The sequence below is a fragment of the Siniperca chuatsi genome, linkage group LG12 (genome assembly GCF_020085105.1).
Source record: "Siniperca chuatsi isolate FFG_IHB_CAS linkage group LG12, ASM2008510v1, whole genome shotgun sequence".
Classification (NCBI taxonomy): Eukaryota; Metazoa; Chordata; class Actinopteri; order Centrarchiformes; family Sinipercidae; genus Siniperca; species Siniperca chuatsi.
The window spans coordinates 28,821,881-28,837,284 of record NC_058053.1 but is presented as its reverse complement, the minus strand read 5'-3'; the positions used below and the strand labels follow the sequence as shown (position 1 = coordinate 28,837,284).

At 44.1% G+C, this 15,404-nt stretch overlaps 1 protein-coding gene across 3 annotated transcripts in view; it reads left to right on the top strand.

Annotated features, from left to right (window-relative positions):
- Window positions 1–15,404, top strand: part of ttn.2 (titin, tandem duplicate 2) — a 246,500-nt gene that overhangs the window by 19,824 nt on the left and 211,272 nt on the right. For all 3 annotated transcript variants that reach the window (XM_044216152.1, XM_044216154.1, XM_044216153.1), the window contains exons 20-39: window positions 662–903; window positions 1,584–1,804; window positions 1,893–2,057; window positions 2,389–2,557; window positions 2,669–4,365; window positions 4,453–4,734; window positions 4,832–5,098; window positions 5,523–5,795; window positions 5,900–6,163; window positions 6,249–6,509; window positions 7,068–7,328; window positions 8,014–8,277; window positions 8,445–8,705; window positions 9,112–9,372; window positions 10,354–10,614; window positions 11,330–11,474; window positions 11,588–11,756; window positions 12,702–12,933; window positions 13,814–14,098; window positions 14,204–14,329. In XM_044216152.1, the coding sequence (XP_044072087.1) occupies window positions 662–903; window positions 1,584–1,804; window positions 1,893–2,057; window positions 2,389–2,557; window positions 2,669–4,365; window positions 4,453–4,734; window positions 4,832–5,098; window positions 5,523–5,795; window positions 5,900–6,163; window positions 6,249–6,509; window positions 7,068–7,328; window positions 8,014–8,277; window positions 8,445–8,705; window positions 9,112–9,372; window positions 10,354–10,614; window positions 11,330–11,474; window positions 11,588–11,756; window positions 12,702–12,933; window positions 13,814–14,098; window positions 14,204–14,329 (6,106 nt within the window). The remainder of the gene's footprint in view (window positions 1–661; window positions 904–1,583; window positions 1,805–1,892; window positions 2,058–2,388; window positions 2,558–2,668; window positions 4,366–4,452; window positions 4,735–4,831; window positions 5,099–5,522; window positions 5,796–5,899; window positions 6,164–6,248; window positions 6,510–7,067; window positions 7,329–8,013; window positions 8,278–8,444; window positions 8,706–9,111; window positions 9,373–10,353; window positions 10,615–11,329; window positions 11,475–11,587; window positions 11,757–12,701; window positions 12,934–13,813; window positions 14,099–14,203; window positions 14,330–15,404) is intronic.

Genomic DNA, 15,404 nt, shown 5'->3' with positions numbered 1-15,404 from the left:
AGTTGAAAATCTCTCAAAGCTGGGTATATGTCTGATAGATGGTTTATGAGTACTTAAGTTTTTACAATTTCATCAACAAGATTAGGTTTTTGGCCTTTGTGGCTCCCACTATTGGTTATTTTGTCAATGTCAATGAAATGTATTTGCTCATGGCAGCCATACCATGTAGCTAATTTTGCTGAAAAACATTTGCAAATTATCTCTCAGGCCTCTCAAGCAATTAGGATTTCTTTATATTTAAAGTTTGATGCATAGAAGTTACAGCATTTCAAATCCAAACAATTTTGAGCTTTAACTTTAGTGCCCCTATGCGGCAAATTAAGTCTATATTTCACAAGGACCTAACGTTTTATATTTATAAAATTTTATGTGACTCTGATTCACAAACTTGCAAGAAAACAACATAGAGCTGAGCATGTATTATTACTAAGGGTAATTGATTTTGGGGTCTTCAACCTTTTGTGAACCCGTTCAGCTGCCAATAAGTGTTAAAAGCTTTTGCCAAGCCTTTAATAGATGTCAATGTGATTGCGTATTTGCATACAGCAGAGAAATGTCTTTCTATATTACAGAAGATACTTTTACTGAAGCTTAAAAACCTTTGTAGGACCTGATACTGAGAAGTTATATAGGTGTATAAAATGATCTTGTCTTCTGCCAGATTGCTTGGTACAAAGACGGCCAGCGCATCAGGCCTGGTGGCCGTTACCAGATGGAGGTTCTTCAGGATGGACGAGCCAGCCTTCGTCTGCCTGTAGTGCTACCAGAGGATGAGGGCGTGTACACTGCCTTCGCCACCAACACAAAGGGAAATGCCGTCAGCTCTGGGAAGCTCTATGTGGAGCCATCTGGAACAGTAACACCTCAGAGATACACACCACAGCCAGCAATGCAGAGGATCAGGTAAGGTTTAATGTACTCAAACAACTGAGTATGGTTTATGTACTAAAACAGGTCAGAAAAAGGAGCTGGCACTAGTTTGGTCAGAAACATCAGAAGTTCTCCAATGTAGGACATACAGTAAGTGCTTGCTTCAAAGAGGCACTAGAAAGAGTTAAAGCGGTTATTATCGATATTTTTATAATGACAGTGGATCAAATGACTATTTGTAACATTAAAGGGCTCACTCGAATTGATGAACCCATAGAGCGTTATTAACGGACTCTGCAGCTCCCCTTACATTTACAGACCTTTATAGCTTCTTTGAGCTCATTGTTTTGATATTCCAACACACAATTTTACTGTTTTGGTTCACTGTCATAGCTCTCATAGCATTGCTTTCGTGAGAGAGCAAAAAAGCTCTAAAAAGCCACTGTACACTACCTTCTCAGCACCAAACGGCAGACAGACAACATTAGCAACTAGCTGGTGAACATAGTGGAGCATTTAGCAGTTAAAGAGCCAGATATTTCTCTCAGGAGTTGGTGGAGATAAAAAAAGCATTAGCCACATGGCCAGAATTACGACATTTGAATACTACTGTTGCTCTGTAACTGCTGGATGTGTAAAAAGGCAAGTGTTTGCTAACAAGTTCACCATATCAACTTAAAAGGCTTCTTCTGACGACTCTGCTCCTTTCTCAGTTCCACCTCTCCTCGTTCTCTGAGCCGCTCACCCGGACGTTCTTCCAGCCGTTCTCCCGCCCGCAGGCTTGACGAGACAGATGAGGCTCAGCTGGAAAGACTCTACAAGCCTGTGTTTGTCATGAAGCCTTCCTCAATAAAATGCTCCGAGGGGCAAACTGCCAGATTCGACTTAAAGGTTGTTGGCAGACCCATGCCCGACACATACTGGTTCCACAATGGTAAGAGAAAGTTTCAACAAATTCTAGAAGTGCACCTTTATCTGTCACTTCTGCCACTTGTAAAACCATTTTATCCTCCTTTTCCCAGGACAACAAGTGGTCAGTGATTACACCCACAAGATAGTGATTAAAGAGGACGGTACCCAGTCCCTGATCATCGTCCCAGCAATGCCACAAGACTCTGGAGAGTGGACAGTTGTCGCTCAGAACAGAGCTGGACGGACCTCTGTCTCTGTAACTCTTACTGTTGACGGTAAGTCTGTGTCACAAATTTATTATTCTGGATCAGATGGCTTTCTTTCAGCATAAAAAAAAATAAGGAGAAGATGACCGCACACTGAGCTCCAAAAAGTTTCTAAACCTCCTAAGTTTCGACCACACTTGGTCTTTCTCAAAGCATGTTCAACAAGTGTCAGATACAACCTTATATATACACATTCCACACCTGATGGGATGATTTGTTCAATATATGTCATTCCCATGACCAGCACCTACTCTTTGGAGTGCATTCACCAGACAACTGTTGCAGCTTCAAAAAATGTACCATATTATTAAATGCTGTCTTGTTCTGTATTGTATTTCAGCTCGTGAAAGCCTGGCGCGCCCTCAGTTTGTTGAGAAGCTGAAGAACATCACTGTGAAACAGGGCACTCTGGTTGAGTTGGCCGTCAAAGCTATTGGAAACCCCCTGCCTGACATCGTCTGGCTGAAGAACAGTGACATTATCACCCCACAAAAGCACCCACATATCAAGTATGTATTTTTCATTTTAGCTATGGATGATTTTCTAATCCTTTGATAAAGTTATGTAAAACTTTAGAGTAGTTTTTTAAATGTCCTTATCTGAATGGTTACGTATTTCAGGATTGACGGAACTAAAGGAGAAGCCAAATTCCAGATTCCATCTGCTTCAGGCACAGACAGTGCCTGGTACACTGCTACAGCCATCAACAGGGCTGGCAGAGACACCACTCGCTGCAGAGTCAATGTTGAGGTGGACTTCACTGCTCCTCAAGCTGAGAGGAAGCTCATTATTACCAAAGGGACCTACAAGGCCAAGGAGATCGCAGCTCCTGAGTTGGAGCCTCTTCATCTGCGATATGGTCAAGAGCAGTGGGAGGAGGGCGACCTTTACGACAAAGAGAAGCAGCAGAAACCACAGTTCAAGAAGAAGCTGACCTCTATCAGAATGAAGCGCTTTGGTCCAGCTCATTTTGAGTGCAGACTGACCCCTATTGGTGACCCCAACATGGTAGTGGAGTGGCTGCATGACGGCCAACCACTGCAAGCTGCAAATAGGTTGCGCATGGTCAATGAATTTGGTTACTGCAGTCTTGACTATGAAGTTGCTTACGCTAGAGATAGCGGTGTCATCACCTGCAGAGCCACAAACAAGTTTGGAGTCGACCAGACCTCGGCCACCCTCATTGTCAAGGATGAGAAGGGCCTTGTTGAGGAAACACAGCTTCCTGAAGGCAGGAAGGGAGCACACAGAATGGATGAGATCGAGCGCATGGCTCATGAGGGAGGACCTGCAGGAGTCAGCGCTGATGATGAATTTGAAAAGACCAAACCTGAAATTGTCCTGCTTCCTGAACCAGCCAGAGTGCTGGAAGGCGACATTGCACGATTCCGCTGCAGAGTGACAGGTTACCCAGCACCCAAGGTTAACTGGTACCTCAACGGACAACTTATCCGCAAAAGCAAGAGATACAGACTTCGGTATGATGGTATTTACTACTTGGAGATTGTTGACATCAAGTCCTATGACTCAGGAGAGGTCAGGGTGGTTGCAGACAATCCTCTAGGCACAACTGAGCACACCGTGAAGCTGGAGATCCAACAGAAAGAGGACTTTAGATCCGTACTGCGTCGTGCTCCAGAACAGAAGGCTGCAGAGGCTTCACATGAGCCCGGCAGAATCGGATTTGATATTGTGAAGGTTGACCAACCTGGCGAGGCCACACAGGACAGGGAAGTTGTTAAGCTGCGTAAGACACAGAGAATTGTTCACGGGAAAACTTCAGAGGAGTCAGACGAACTGAAGAGCAAGTTCAAGCGTAGGACAGAGGAAGGTTTTTATGAGTCCATCTCTGCTGTGGAGTTCAAGTCTCGCAAGAGGGATGACTCCTATGAGGATCTACTGAAGAAGACTAAGGATGAGCTGCTTCATCACTTGAAAGAGAAAGAAGAAGCTGAGAGGAGGAAGATGGAGGAACAAGGACAAATCACCATCCCCACAATCAAACCAGAGAGGGTCCAGCTCTCCCCCAGCATGGAAGCACCCAAGGTCCTGGAACGCATTGCTAGCAAGACAGTTGCTCCAATGGATGAGGTTCGTTTCCGAGTCAGAGTCGTCGGCAGACCAGAGCCTGAGTGCCAGTGGTTCAAGAACGGCATTCAGGTTGAAAAGTCTGACCGTATTTACTGGTACTGGCCTGAGGATCATGTGTGTGAACTGGTGATCAGAGATGTCACAGTAGAGGATTCTGCTAGCATCATGGTTAAAGCCGTGAATGTCGCTGGGGAGGCCTCAAGCCATGCCTTCCTCCTTGTGCAAGGTATAGCCACCAAATCTCTCCAGTGTTATACTCATTGTCAATGTCCTAATTTATGTCAAAGTCTCACTTCATATTATCTCATTGCAGCCCAAGCAGCAGTTAGCTTTACCCAAAAGCTCGAGGATGCCAGTGCAAATGAGAAGGACACCATGGTGACTTTTGAGTGTGAAACCAACGAACCTTTCATCAAAGTCAAATGGCTCAAGAACAACACAGAGATCTTCTCCGGAGACAAATACAGAATGCACTCAGACAGAAAGGTTCACTTCCTGTCTGTGCTGATAATTGAAATGAGGGATGATGCCGAATACACTTGTGTGATTGTAGATGATGAGAGCGTCAGGACGAGCGCAAGGCTCCACGTAGAAGGTAATCTTTACACCCAGAATCTTTCCATCTACTGTTTTCTTTGGTCTTATTTGTGTGGATTGGTAGATAATGGTTCTTGATATCGTTCTGTATCCAGGTGCTGCCCTGGAGCTCATAAAACACATGGAGAACATTGAGGTGCCAGAGACCTACTCTGGTGAGTTTGAGGTTGAGCTGTCTCGTGAGGACGCTGAGGGCAGCTGGTTCTTTGGAGACAAGGAGCTCTCTCACAGCAGTAAATACAGCATGTCCTCCCGCCGAGGAAGACATACCCTGTCCGTCAAGGATGTCAGGAAAGGAGACCAGGGGAAATATACCTTTGTATGTGGAGATCTGAGGACCAGCGCCTCACTGAAGATGAAATGTAAGCAACCTTACAGAGTAGTGAAGTATGTGGACCATGAGATTTCTTACAGCAGTAATCAAAAGGTTTCTCAACAGGAGTGTCCTTGTGAATTTAGTTACTCTGACTTCTAGCATATTTGTTGCTTTTTAATCAAATTTATTAAACATGTCCAAAAATGAGTTGCTTGAGTTCTACAAAAGCTCATTAGCTGTGCTGCAACAGAATTTTAAGTTCCCTGATTGTGGGGTTTCTTAACTTTGTGCTTTCTGTGACTCATAAATGACTTGTAGTTCTCAATTAAAGAACACTTAATGAGTTAGTGTATTGATTTATTATGATTTGCCAACCTGGTCGTGGTCTTTTTACATTTTGTTGCCTGTTGTGATTCAGTCTTTGGTGGCTGTATTGTAATGTAATAATAATGGGGTTTCTCTACCTTTAGTGCGCCCAGTGACCCTGATGCAGCCCTTGACCGACCTCACAGTGTGCGAGGGTGACATAGCTCAGCTGGAGGTCAGGTTCTCCCAAGAGAACGTTGAGGGAACCTGGATGAAGAGCGGCCAGGCCATCTCTGCCTCGGACCGCGTCCACATAGTAATCGACAAACTGGTTCACAAGCTGCTGGTGGAGAATGTCAGTAGAGAAGATGCTGCTTCCTACTCTTTTGTGGTTCCCGCCCAAGACATCTCCACCTCTGGCAAACTCAACGTTCAAAGTAGGAGTCAGAATTAATATCAGATCTCAGTGATACCAAACTCTAACCCCCCCAGAACACACTGAACTCTTCTTTGATCATCATTTTATCGTCTTTCCTTACAGCTATTGACATTGTGGTGCCACTGAAGGACGTGTCCTCCATCGAAGGCACCAAGGCTGTTCTGGAGGCTAAGATCTCAGCTCAGGACATAAGCTCGGTCAAATGGTACCATAATGACAAACTGCTGATGCCCAGCGACCGATTCCAGATGGTGGCAAAGGGAGCCAAGCAGCGTCTGGTCTTTAGCAGGACCTACGCCTCTGATGAGGGACGCTACAAACTGGTGGTTGGCAAGGTCGACACCAGCTGTAGCCTCACTGTTGAAAGTAAGACTGATTTTATTTTACAAGGATCCTGTTTTTAAGTCCCAATTCCAGTTCTTTGTTCTAACCACCATTGTTGTTTTTACAGAGGTACACATTGTGAAGCACATGGAGGACAAAGTGTGCTCAGAATCCCAGAACGTCACCTTTAACGTAGAGGTTTCTCACCCCGGGATCGACCCAGTCTGGACATTCAGGAACCAGCAGCTCAAACCTGGACCTAAATACAAGATGGAGTCCAAGGGCAAAGCTCACTCTCTGACGGTCATTGATGCCATGAAGGACGAGGAGGGCCAGTACATGTTCCACGCTGGTGAAAAGACATCCAGCGCCAAGCTCACTGTCTCCGGTACGTCTAAAGTCTTTAAGAGATTATTGAGTTGTGTGCTCAAATGACATTCAAATGAACTCATTTACACATTCACTGATTCTCAAGGACCACTGGTGTGAACAAGTAGATAAACATTTCATTTAAATTCCATGCAATGACTTGAATCAGTATAGGCTACAGCAGGGTGACAGTATTTACAGATACAGTCCTGTCCTAACAGAACGGTTTCAAATTTGATTTTCAACTGCAGCTTTTGTGTCCGTCATGGTCACATCTAGCTCAAGGAAGTGTCTTTGAGCATGACACTGAATCCCTACAAATGTACTCTTGCAATGTAGTTTTAATTACATGCAGTGGCCTTTATTTTCACAAGTTGAATATAAAATACCTTGGTATTCTTATTGATTCAGATCCTTCTTTGAACCTCAATGCTGTTATAGACTGTTTAGCAAAATGAGTTTTACACGTTGGGACTCACTCTGTTTTTGTGTCATATAATACATGGTCAGATCTGGGATAGATCGGCTCTGTTGCCCCAGAATCATAAAACAAACTGTTTCCTTATGCTGCCACCAGGTGGAGCCATCACACGGCCCCTGCAGGATGTGACGGTGGCGGAGTCTCAGACAGCTGAGCTGGAGTGTGAAGTTGCCAACGCCAACACTGAGGGCAAGTGGCTGAAGGAGGGTCACCCTGTGGACTTCAATGAGAATGTAGTGAGCGAGGTGAAGGGGGCCGTCAGACGCCTCATCATCGTCATCACAAGACCACAGGATGTCGGAGAGTACACCTACCAGGTGGCCAACTCCAAAACCACCGCTAACCTCAGGGTGGAGGGTAAGTACCAGCTTCTCAACATACATGTTCAGTGTCCATGTTATTATTAGGCCGAGACGTATACGGTGGTATTTCAAGATGGATGTTTCTCAAAAAAAAACAACAACAAAAAATAGAAAAGGGGCTCCACACTCAATGAAACTTATTGACAGACTTTTGTGAGGTCTAACAAAGTTCTTCAGGTTCAAGGATAGAGAAGGATAATGTTCCTAATCCAGTGGGAATGAGAGGGAGGAACAGCAGCTCTAACGCAACCTTGTTGTTGTTCTTGTTCTTGTTGGTCAATGCCAAAGACAGCAGTCTGAGGCTCAATGGGACATTGTAAGATTTCAGAGAAGGTTTGGAAGACTGATTTTCGTTATAAAGCTTAGGAAGGGCATGACCCGAACATTTGGAGGAGCAGGGACACGTTTGCATTTGTCACACGTAGGATCCACCTCAGGGTTAGTTCTATCTAATTTTGTGTTGGCTACAATGTACAACTTTGAACTGTGTAAGGGCGTGGCATGCGCATATAGAAGAGGTGTGTACCTTTTCAAAGGGCCAAGTCTCAAATGTCATCAGAAAAATTTTAATCTAGGTCGAGTTCCCATGTAGTCCTAATATGGACTCTTAACTAGTGACCAGTCACATTTTAATCAAAATTTGTTTTATAGTTTATATTTGATTGTGTTTCCATCTGCAGCGGTGAAGATCAAGAAAACTCTGAGGAACCAGACTGTGACGGAGACCCAGGAGGCGGTGTTCACGCTGGAGCTCACCCACACCGACGTGAAAGGATCCCAGTGGATCAAGAACGGCGTGGAGCTGCAGAACAGCGACAAGTACGAGATCACCTCCGATGGCATGGTCCACACTCTGAAGGTCAAGAACTGCACCACACAGGACGAGTCTGTTTATTCCTTCAAACTGGGAAAACTGTCTGCCAATGCTAGGCTCAACATAGAGAGTGAGTATGACTGTAAAATTTAAAAAAGGTTCAATTAACTATGCCCCATAATCCATGATTATACAGTATATTGCCAATATAGTCATCTAGGAACAAAACGTTTACTGTTTTTTTGCATTTTACTGTTTTAAAATTTGATTTCTTTTATCTGCTACTTGTTTCTGCAGCGATCAAAATCATAAAGAAGATAAAGGACGTGACATCACTGTTGGATGGCACCGCCTCCTTTGAGATGAGCCTGTCACATGACAACATCCCTGTCAGATGGATGTTTAAAGGCGTGGAGCTGAAGTCGAGCGACAAATGTAAGATTCTGTCAGAGCGGAAAGCTCACAAACTGATCCTGCAGAACATCGACAGCAGCGACGCAGGAGAGTACACCGCCGTGGTGGGACACCTGCAGAGCAGCGCCGTGCTCACTGTGGAGGGTACGTAACGTATGAATAATAATAACAATAATAGTCCAAATAATGAAAAGGTTACAATAAAACAGTTCAGAAAAAAGCTTGGAAAATGAATACATTTTAATTAGTAATAAATCTTTGTGTAATTGCACATTTTGTAGGATCAATTACAATGTACAATTTTCTAAGAACGTGCATAAATCAAATGAAAACATTACCTGAAATTTAATTGAATTTGTAATGTTTAGATTTTTCTCTAAAGAGAATAATATTTAAACTAAATTTTATTTGATTTATAATTATTTGTAGTTTGCATTTGTTTTATGTAATTAGGAATGCAGATTTTATAATTTGTAGTTATGAACTTTCCAGTTTGTATTTAAGTTTTATGAAAAAGAGTCTTATTATTTGGGGGATTTGTCTCTTGCAGCTCTGCGAGTCACCAAACCCATGAAGAGCGTGAAGGTCCCAGAGACCCAGGTGGCCACGTTCGAGTGTGAAGTTTCTCACTTCAATGTGCCGTCCACCTGGCTCAAAGACGGCGTGGAGATCGAGATGAGCGAGAAGTTCAGGATCGTGGTTCAGGGAAAACTCCACCAGCTGAAGATCATGAACACCAGCAGGGACGACTCGGCAGAGTACACCTTCATCTGCGGGAACGACAAAGTCTCTGCAACGCTAACCGTTAGCCGTAAGACTACGTTCAAATCTCAGCAAAGTAATGTCTCTGAGAGAGTCTCTGTGGGTTTCACATGTGGCCGGTCTCTTCAGGATGAACACTTAAAAAATAGCATCATAATTTCACAACATTAAATTCAAAATATTTGACACTTTTTTTTTAGAAAATGACAAATCAGACATAAAGAGCATTAACTGAAAATATAGTAAATAAAGTGGAATTTAGTAATATTCAAGTAATATTTCGTAATTAGAAATTTTGAATTGTCTAATTTGAAAACAAATACAAGTTAAAAAATAGAACTTTTAAAGAGAATTACACATTAGAAAAAAACAGATTAGCAGGAAATAAATTAAGTTAAAAAATTCCATGATTTTGTTATTATTATTATTATTATTGTCACTATTTTTAGTAGTACTAGTAGTAGAAGCAGTAGTTTTAGTATTATTATTATTAGTATACTGATCATAATATCGAAACATGAAATCAGTTTTATTTGTAAAATGTAAAAAAAACAAACAATTACATTTTTATGCTTTAACCGCAGGGTAAAACAGAAAAGTGGCCACAGAACATTTGTTGAACGCATGTTAAAGTGAACTCGTGCAGCTCTCCGCTGCTGCGTACTTTAAAGAGAAGATTTCTCCTCAGGTGTGAGCAGTGGCAGAGAGAGTAGTACTACAATTTCCTGCTCAATGCAACGCACTTAAAATGCAGCGCATTGTTGGATGTGACCTTTACAGCTTTAAACTAGATTACACTTTTTACAAAACACAATGCACAAAGTACAGCCAGAACCCTGTGATCCTCTTCAAAGCTAAATTCCTCCAAAAAGTTCACTGAGTTACAGCATCACATGTAAATGTAACAAGGTTCATTCTTAGTTTTCAGTTGTGGTTTCACTTTGAATAAAACTTCCTCCACTGTCTTTCTGTCTGTAAAAGCCAGTTGTAGTATTTTTGTATTTCACCCGAGCTGCTCTCTCCTCTCCAGCCGTCCTGATCACCTCCATGCTGAAGGACCTGAACGCTCAGGAGAGAGACACCATCACCTTCGAGGTCACCGTCAACTACGAGGGCATCACCTACAAATGGCTGAAGAACGGCGTGGAGGTCAAGTCGTCGGACAGATGTCAGGTCCGCAGCCGGCAGCTCACGCACTCGCTCACCATCCGAAACGTTCACTTTGGAGACGGAGGAGAGTACCAGTTTGTGGCCGGCTCCGCCGCCACCGCCGCCAACCTGTTCGTCGAAGGTAAACCGATGCTTTGTGTGTGAGTTTGAAGCGTGGTGTGGAGAACTGTGTTGGACCGGAGTCGGTCCGCAGACCACATGTGAGAGACTGAGCTCCTCAGGGTCCGCTCTGTTTTCATTAAGAAAAGGTGTTAAAGACACACCGCAAGTTTCCATCATGTCTGCTTGCTTCAAACTACAAAAGAGGGGGCTGTAACCCAATGCATGCTGGGAAGTCTGCTAACATGTTTGGGTTTCTTTAGAAACTTAAATGAGTTGAGTGAACGCTCATTCACTCAAACAACTCGTGTTTGTAAGTTCAGAGGTCTGAGAAGAAAAACTAGAAATGTTGAGTTGACTCAATAAATGAAACGTATATATAGATATTAAGTAAAGTGTGTGACGTTTTACGGACAGCTCACAGTGAAACTGGGGTCTTGATTCATCGTTACAGATAGTTAACAGTTAATAAATTCACAACGTATGAACGGCTGATTAAACTCCACTGAGTCACTGTGGATTGTTACGTTTGATAAAACAGAAGAGCGGAAACAAATAAACACTTAACGCTGCTGATCTGGAGTCACAAATCTGATACATATTGCCTGAAATCCAACCTGTGAAGAAGCCTGTTAGAAAAACTGCAAATTCTTGTACGTTGTGCTTTTTAGCAGTTTATTTCTGTAACTTACAGAATTCTTTGGAATAGTCACTGTAACTGTTTTTGTTGTTTTCAGCTCGCGTGATTGAATTCACCAAGAAAATCAAAGACATAAAGATCACAGAGAAGAAGAAGGCGATTTTTGAATGTGAGGTTTCTGAGCCAAACATCCAGGTGATGTGGATGAAGGATGGCCAGGAGCTGGACATGACCGAGGAGAGGTGTGTCGGCGTTTGTCATACTCGTAACTTCTGCTCCACTTTCCTAACATAAGCAGCAGCATTAGAAAAGGCTGAATACGAGCCGAGAGCCGATATGTGCGTTGTGTTCACAGGTACATTGTGACAGCAGAGAAGTACGTTCACCGGCTCATGGTGCAGACGGTTCGGATGTCTGATGCTGGAGAGTATTCGGTGGTGGCCGGATCGAGCGTCTCCAAGGCCCAGCTGACCGTGGAGGGTCGGGACGTCCGGATCTCCGAGCCCGCCGAGAGGGAAATCACGGTGAGACGGACGTTCACTGGAACCGAGATGAACAATGTGCAGGTTTTAAAGCTGGTTCGCTGTGTTAACATTCACTGAAGTGGGAAAAGGTGCTCCGTTCAGCATGTTCTATCACTTTAAAGTGACAAACCCGTTCCTGTCATGTGATGATTGTTTTCAGTCATTCAACAGTGGACTCGTGTCCTCAAAGACTCTTCTGTCCTCTCAGTGAGGAGGGACGTTACGCTGTTAAACAGAAACCGTTCTCACTCCTGGACCCAAAGACGGAGACACGATGACTTGTCCTCTCTCTGACTCTCAAAGCCTCTAATTCACTTCACATGTGGAGATATTAGACATTGTCTTTTTTATAATATTTGAAAATGAAGTGTTGTGTTATGATGGATTGTTTATGGATTATATGTATGTGGGACTCAAGATTCACCCGGAAGGTTTCTGTTGGAAAATGCATTTTATTTGAGTTCTGAAGGTTCGAACCCGAGAGAACAGTAACACAACTGATCAGCAGCTCCTGACTCAGCAGCCAACAGGCATTTATTCATTCATGTTCAAAGGAACTTTCACTCACATCTTAGTCAAATGAAACTTGAGCTTTCTGACTTCAGAGGGTTCGAGGGTTAAAACTTCTGCATCATAACCAAGAATGAACTCTGTAGTGAACAGCACAGTCCACACTGCGCAGAGAAGGATTACACCGATATTCACATAGTTCAATTAGAATAGAATCAAACAATAAAACATATAAAACTAGATCTAAAGGCAGAAAACAACATTATATTTCCAGGGAAGATAATCAGTTACGTGCAGACAGACTTCAGTAGTAGAGCGAGGGTAGTGCAGCGATAACGGTGAGCAGTGTCACCCTCCCCTCAGGACCAACATGAAGAACAGCTGGAGTCATCGCTTCATCAGCAGAAACCTGAATCCCTCCTCTTCCTCTCGCAGGTTCTGGAGAAACACAGAGCGACCTTCGAGTTCGAGGTGAACGAGGACGACGTGGAGGGGCGCTGGCTGAGGAATGGGGTGGAGATCCAGTTCTCGGTGGAGGAGAGGTTCAACTACGTCACCATCAGGAAGCTGCACCGCCTCACCATCTCTGAGACCTACAGGAGCGACGCCGGGGAGTACACCTTCATCGCCGGCAAAAACAGGAGCACCATGCACCTCCGAGTCAACAGTGAGTCGACCAGCACGGTGTTTGTTTCTCGGTCACATGGAGACTGCGGTTGTTTTCCTTTGTTGCCTAATGTGACTGAACATTTCTAAACGAGTTTGAGCCTGTAATTTGCACTGCAGACAGTTTAATATTAATACAATACTGGGGTTTATCTGATGTAATCAAATCTTTAGGAATCAAATCAGATTCGGCCTAAATGAATCAGGAGATCAGGCTGTTATCAGGACCACGGTGTTTAGATGAATCACTCACCATATCTGCTGAATCCAAACTGACTGATTTCAGCTGAGGTTTTGATTTTTGTGGTCATTTGTGGTCTGTAAAATGTCAGAAAATGGTGAAAAATGCCCGTCACAACTCCCCGAAGGTGTCATCTTCATATTACATGTTTTGTCAGAGCAACAGGCCAATGCTTCGGATTTTGGTGTTTGTGTTTGATACAGTCGAAATGCCGACCCCTGCTGGTCAACCCTTGGTATTGCATTTATTACCAATGAAGACCATTTAGTCAGAATATAATATTTATATATATAGTTGTTTATATTTAGTTTGATCACGGTTCTATTATAAAAACGGTCTACAGCTCTGCTGTTAATTATTGATTACTGATTCAAATCCAGCTCCTGGTGGTCACGTGATTCTTGGTGTGTTGAAGCGAGACAGTGAAACATCTTTCCTCAACACTTCTGCTTTGACAGGCTGATACCGTGTCATGTCTGCTTCAAGCGTTAGAACCAGTTCACACCAAAGTTCACATTAAAAGTCCAGTGAAGTGTTTTATTTTTATCACGCTGTGTACTTGTCATTAAAATCATGAGGAACGTGATAACAGTTCTCTTCTGTCCTGGCTCACGAAATCTTTATTTCCTGTCTGGTTCAGTCCCGGAGCCTCCTCAGATCCTCCGCCACATGGAGCCCCAGTCGGTGGAGGCTGGTAAACCGGCTCGCTTCTCGGTGCAGGTGAGCGGCATTCCTCAGCCTCAGGTCTTCTGGTACAAAAACTCCCAGGCTCTGTCTCCAGGCTTCAAGTGCAAGTTCCTCCACGACGGCAACGAGCACTCGCTGCTGCTGATCGAAGTGTTCCCCGAGGACGCCGCCGTCTACAACTGCGAGGCCAAGAACGACTACGGCACTGCCACGAGCACTGCAGCGCTCAACGTGGAAGGTAAGATGGGATGTTACACCTGTGGAGCGAAGACAAACATGAGCAGGGAAATATTTCAAACCACCGGGACACGTATAGATGCAGGTTTGTGTGTGTGTGCTGTAGTTTCAGAGGTGGTCTCTCCGGACTCGGCTGCCACCGTCGCTCCTCCTGTCGTCATCTCACCCATCGCCAGCACCTCAGCCCGCGAGGGAGAACCAGCTCGCTTCCAGTGCAGAGTCCGCGGAGACGGTAAGAAAACTAAACTCTTACTTAAAAGCAGCTATAATCGATGTTAATAATAATGATGTACGACCTGACAGCGTGTCGGTGAACCTGAACCATCAGCTGAACCTGCAGCTCGGCTTCACGGAGCTTCACAGTTTCAGCTCGTTGTTCGTCTGCTGCTGCTCTGGTTCGCTCTCAGCTCTCAGAGCGTCGCTGCCAGAGAAGAAGAAGCTGTAAAAAGCCTCTGAACGCTTCCTGCTCAGCAGCAAACAGCAGCCAGACGCAGTCAGAGAGCAGCTGCTGAACGTAGCGGAGCATCTAGCTGCTAAAGAGCCAGATGTTTCCCTCAGCAGCTGCTGGAGACCAAACACAGAGCTGACGGAGAGAAGACCGGACTGACGTCCATCAGGAGACACAGACACGCCTCCTGACGGAGCGTCATGTGACTCTGACACGCCTCCTGATGAAGCGTCATGTGACTCTGACACGCCTCCTGACGGAGCGTCATGTGACTCTGACACGCCTCCTGATGAAGCGTCATGTGACACTGACTGTAGCTGCTGGAGGCGGCAATAAGCTTAATATGTTGAAGTTGTGTTCAGTACTTGCTTCTGCTGAAAACAAGTGGACAGAAAAATCAGTTATTGCAGGTTTAGTGGCGGGTCATAGCTGTTTTTATTTCATATGGTACATAAAATAATGATTTTGCAAACAAATCATCTCAGCTCATCAGAAGCTCATCAAATTAGAGTTATTTTAGGTGCTTCTAGTCTCATAAGTCTCTGATGGACATGAAACTCTCCTGTTGAATCATCAAAAGATGAACAACTGTGTTAAAACATCTGGTTCTTCGCTAAAAAGTCAAAGGTACAAGAAGCCTGTGGACATAAAAACTGAAGGCGAGAAGTTAACTACGACTCCCAGGGTGCATTTCAGTAACAAACATCCAGTCACAGAGCTCCACATTCTGTTACCTGCGCTGGTGGTGTGGTCATGTTCACAAATTCAGCGACACAGCGTTTTGAATTCACTGACGCTCTGACGCACTCCTTGTGGCTCATGGGTATTGTAGTATTTAGAAGAAGAACAAAACAGATTT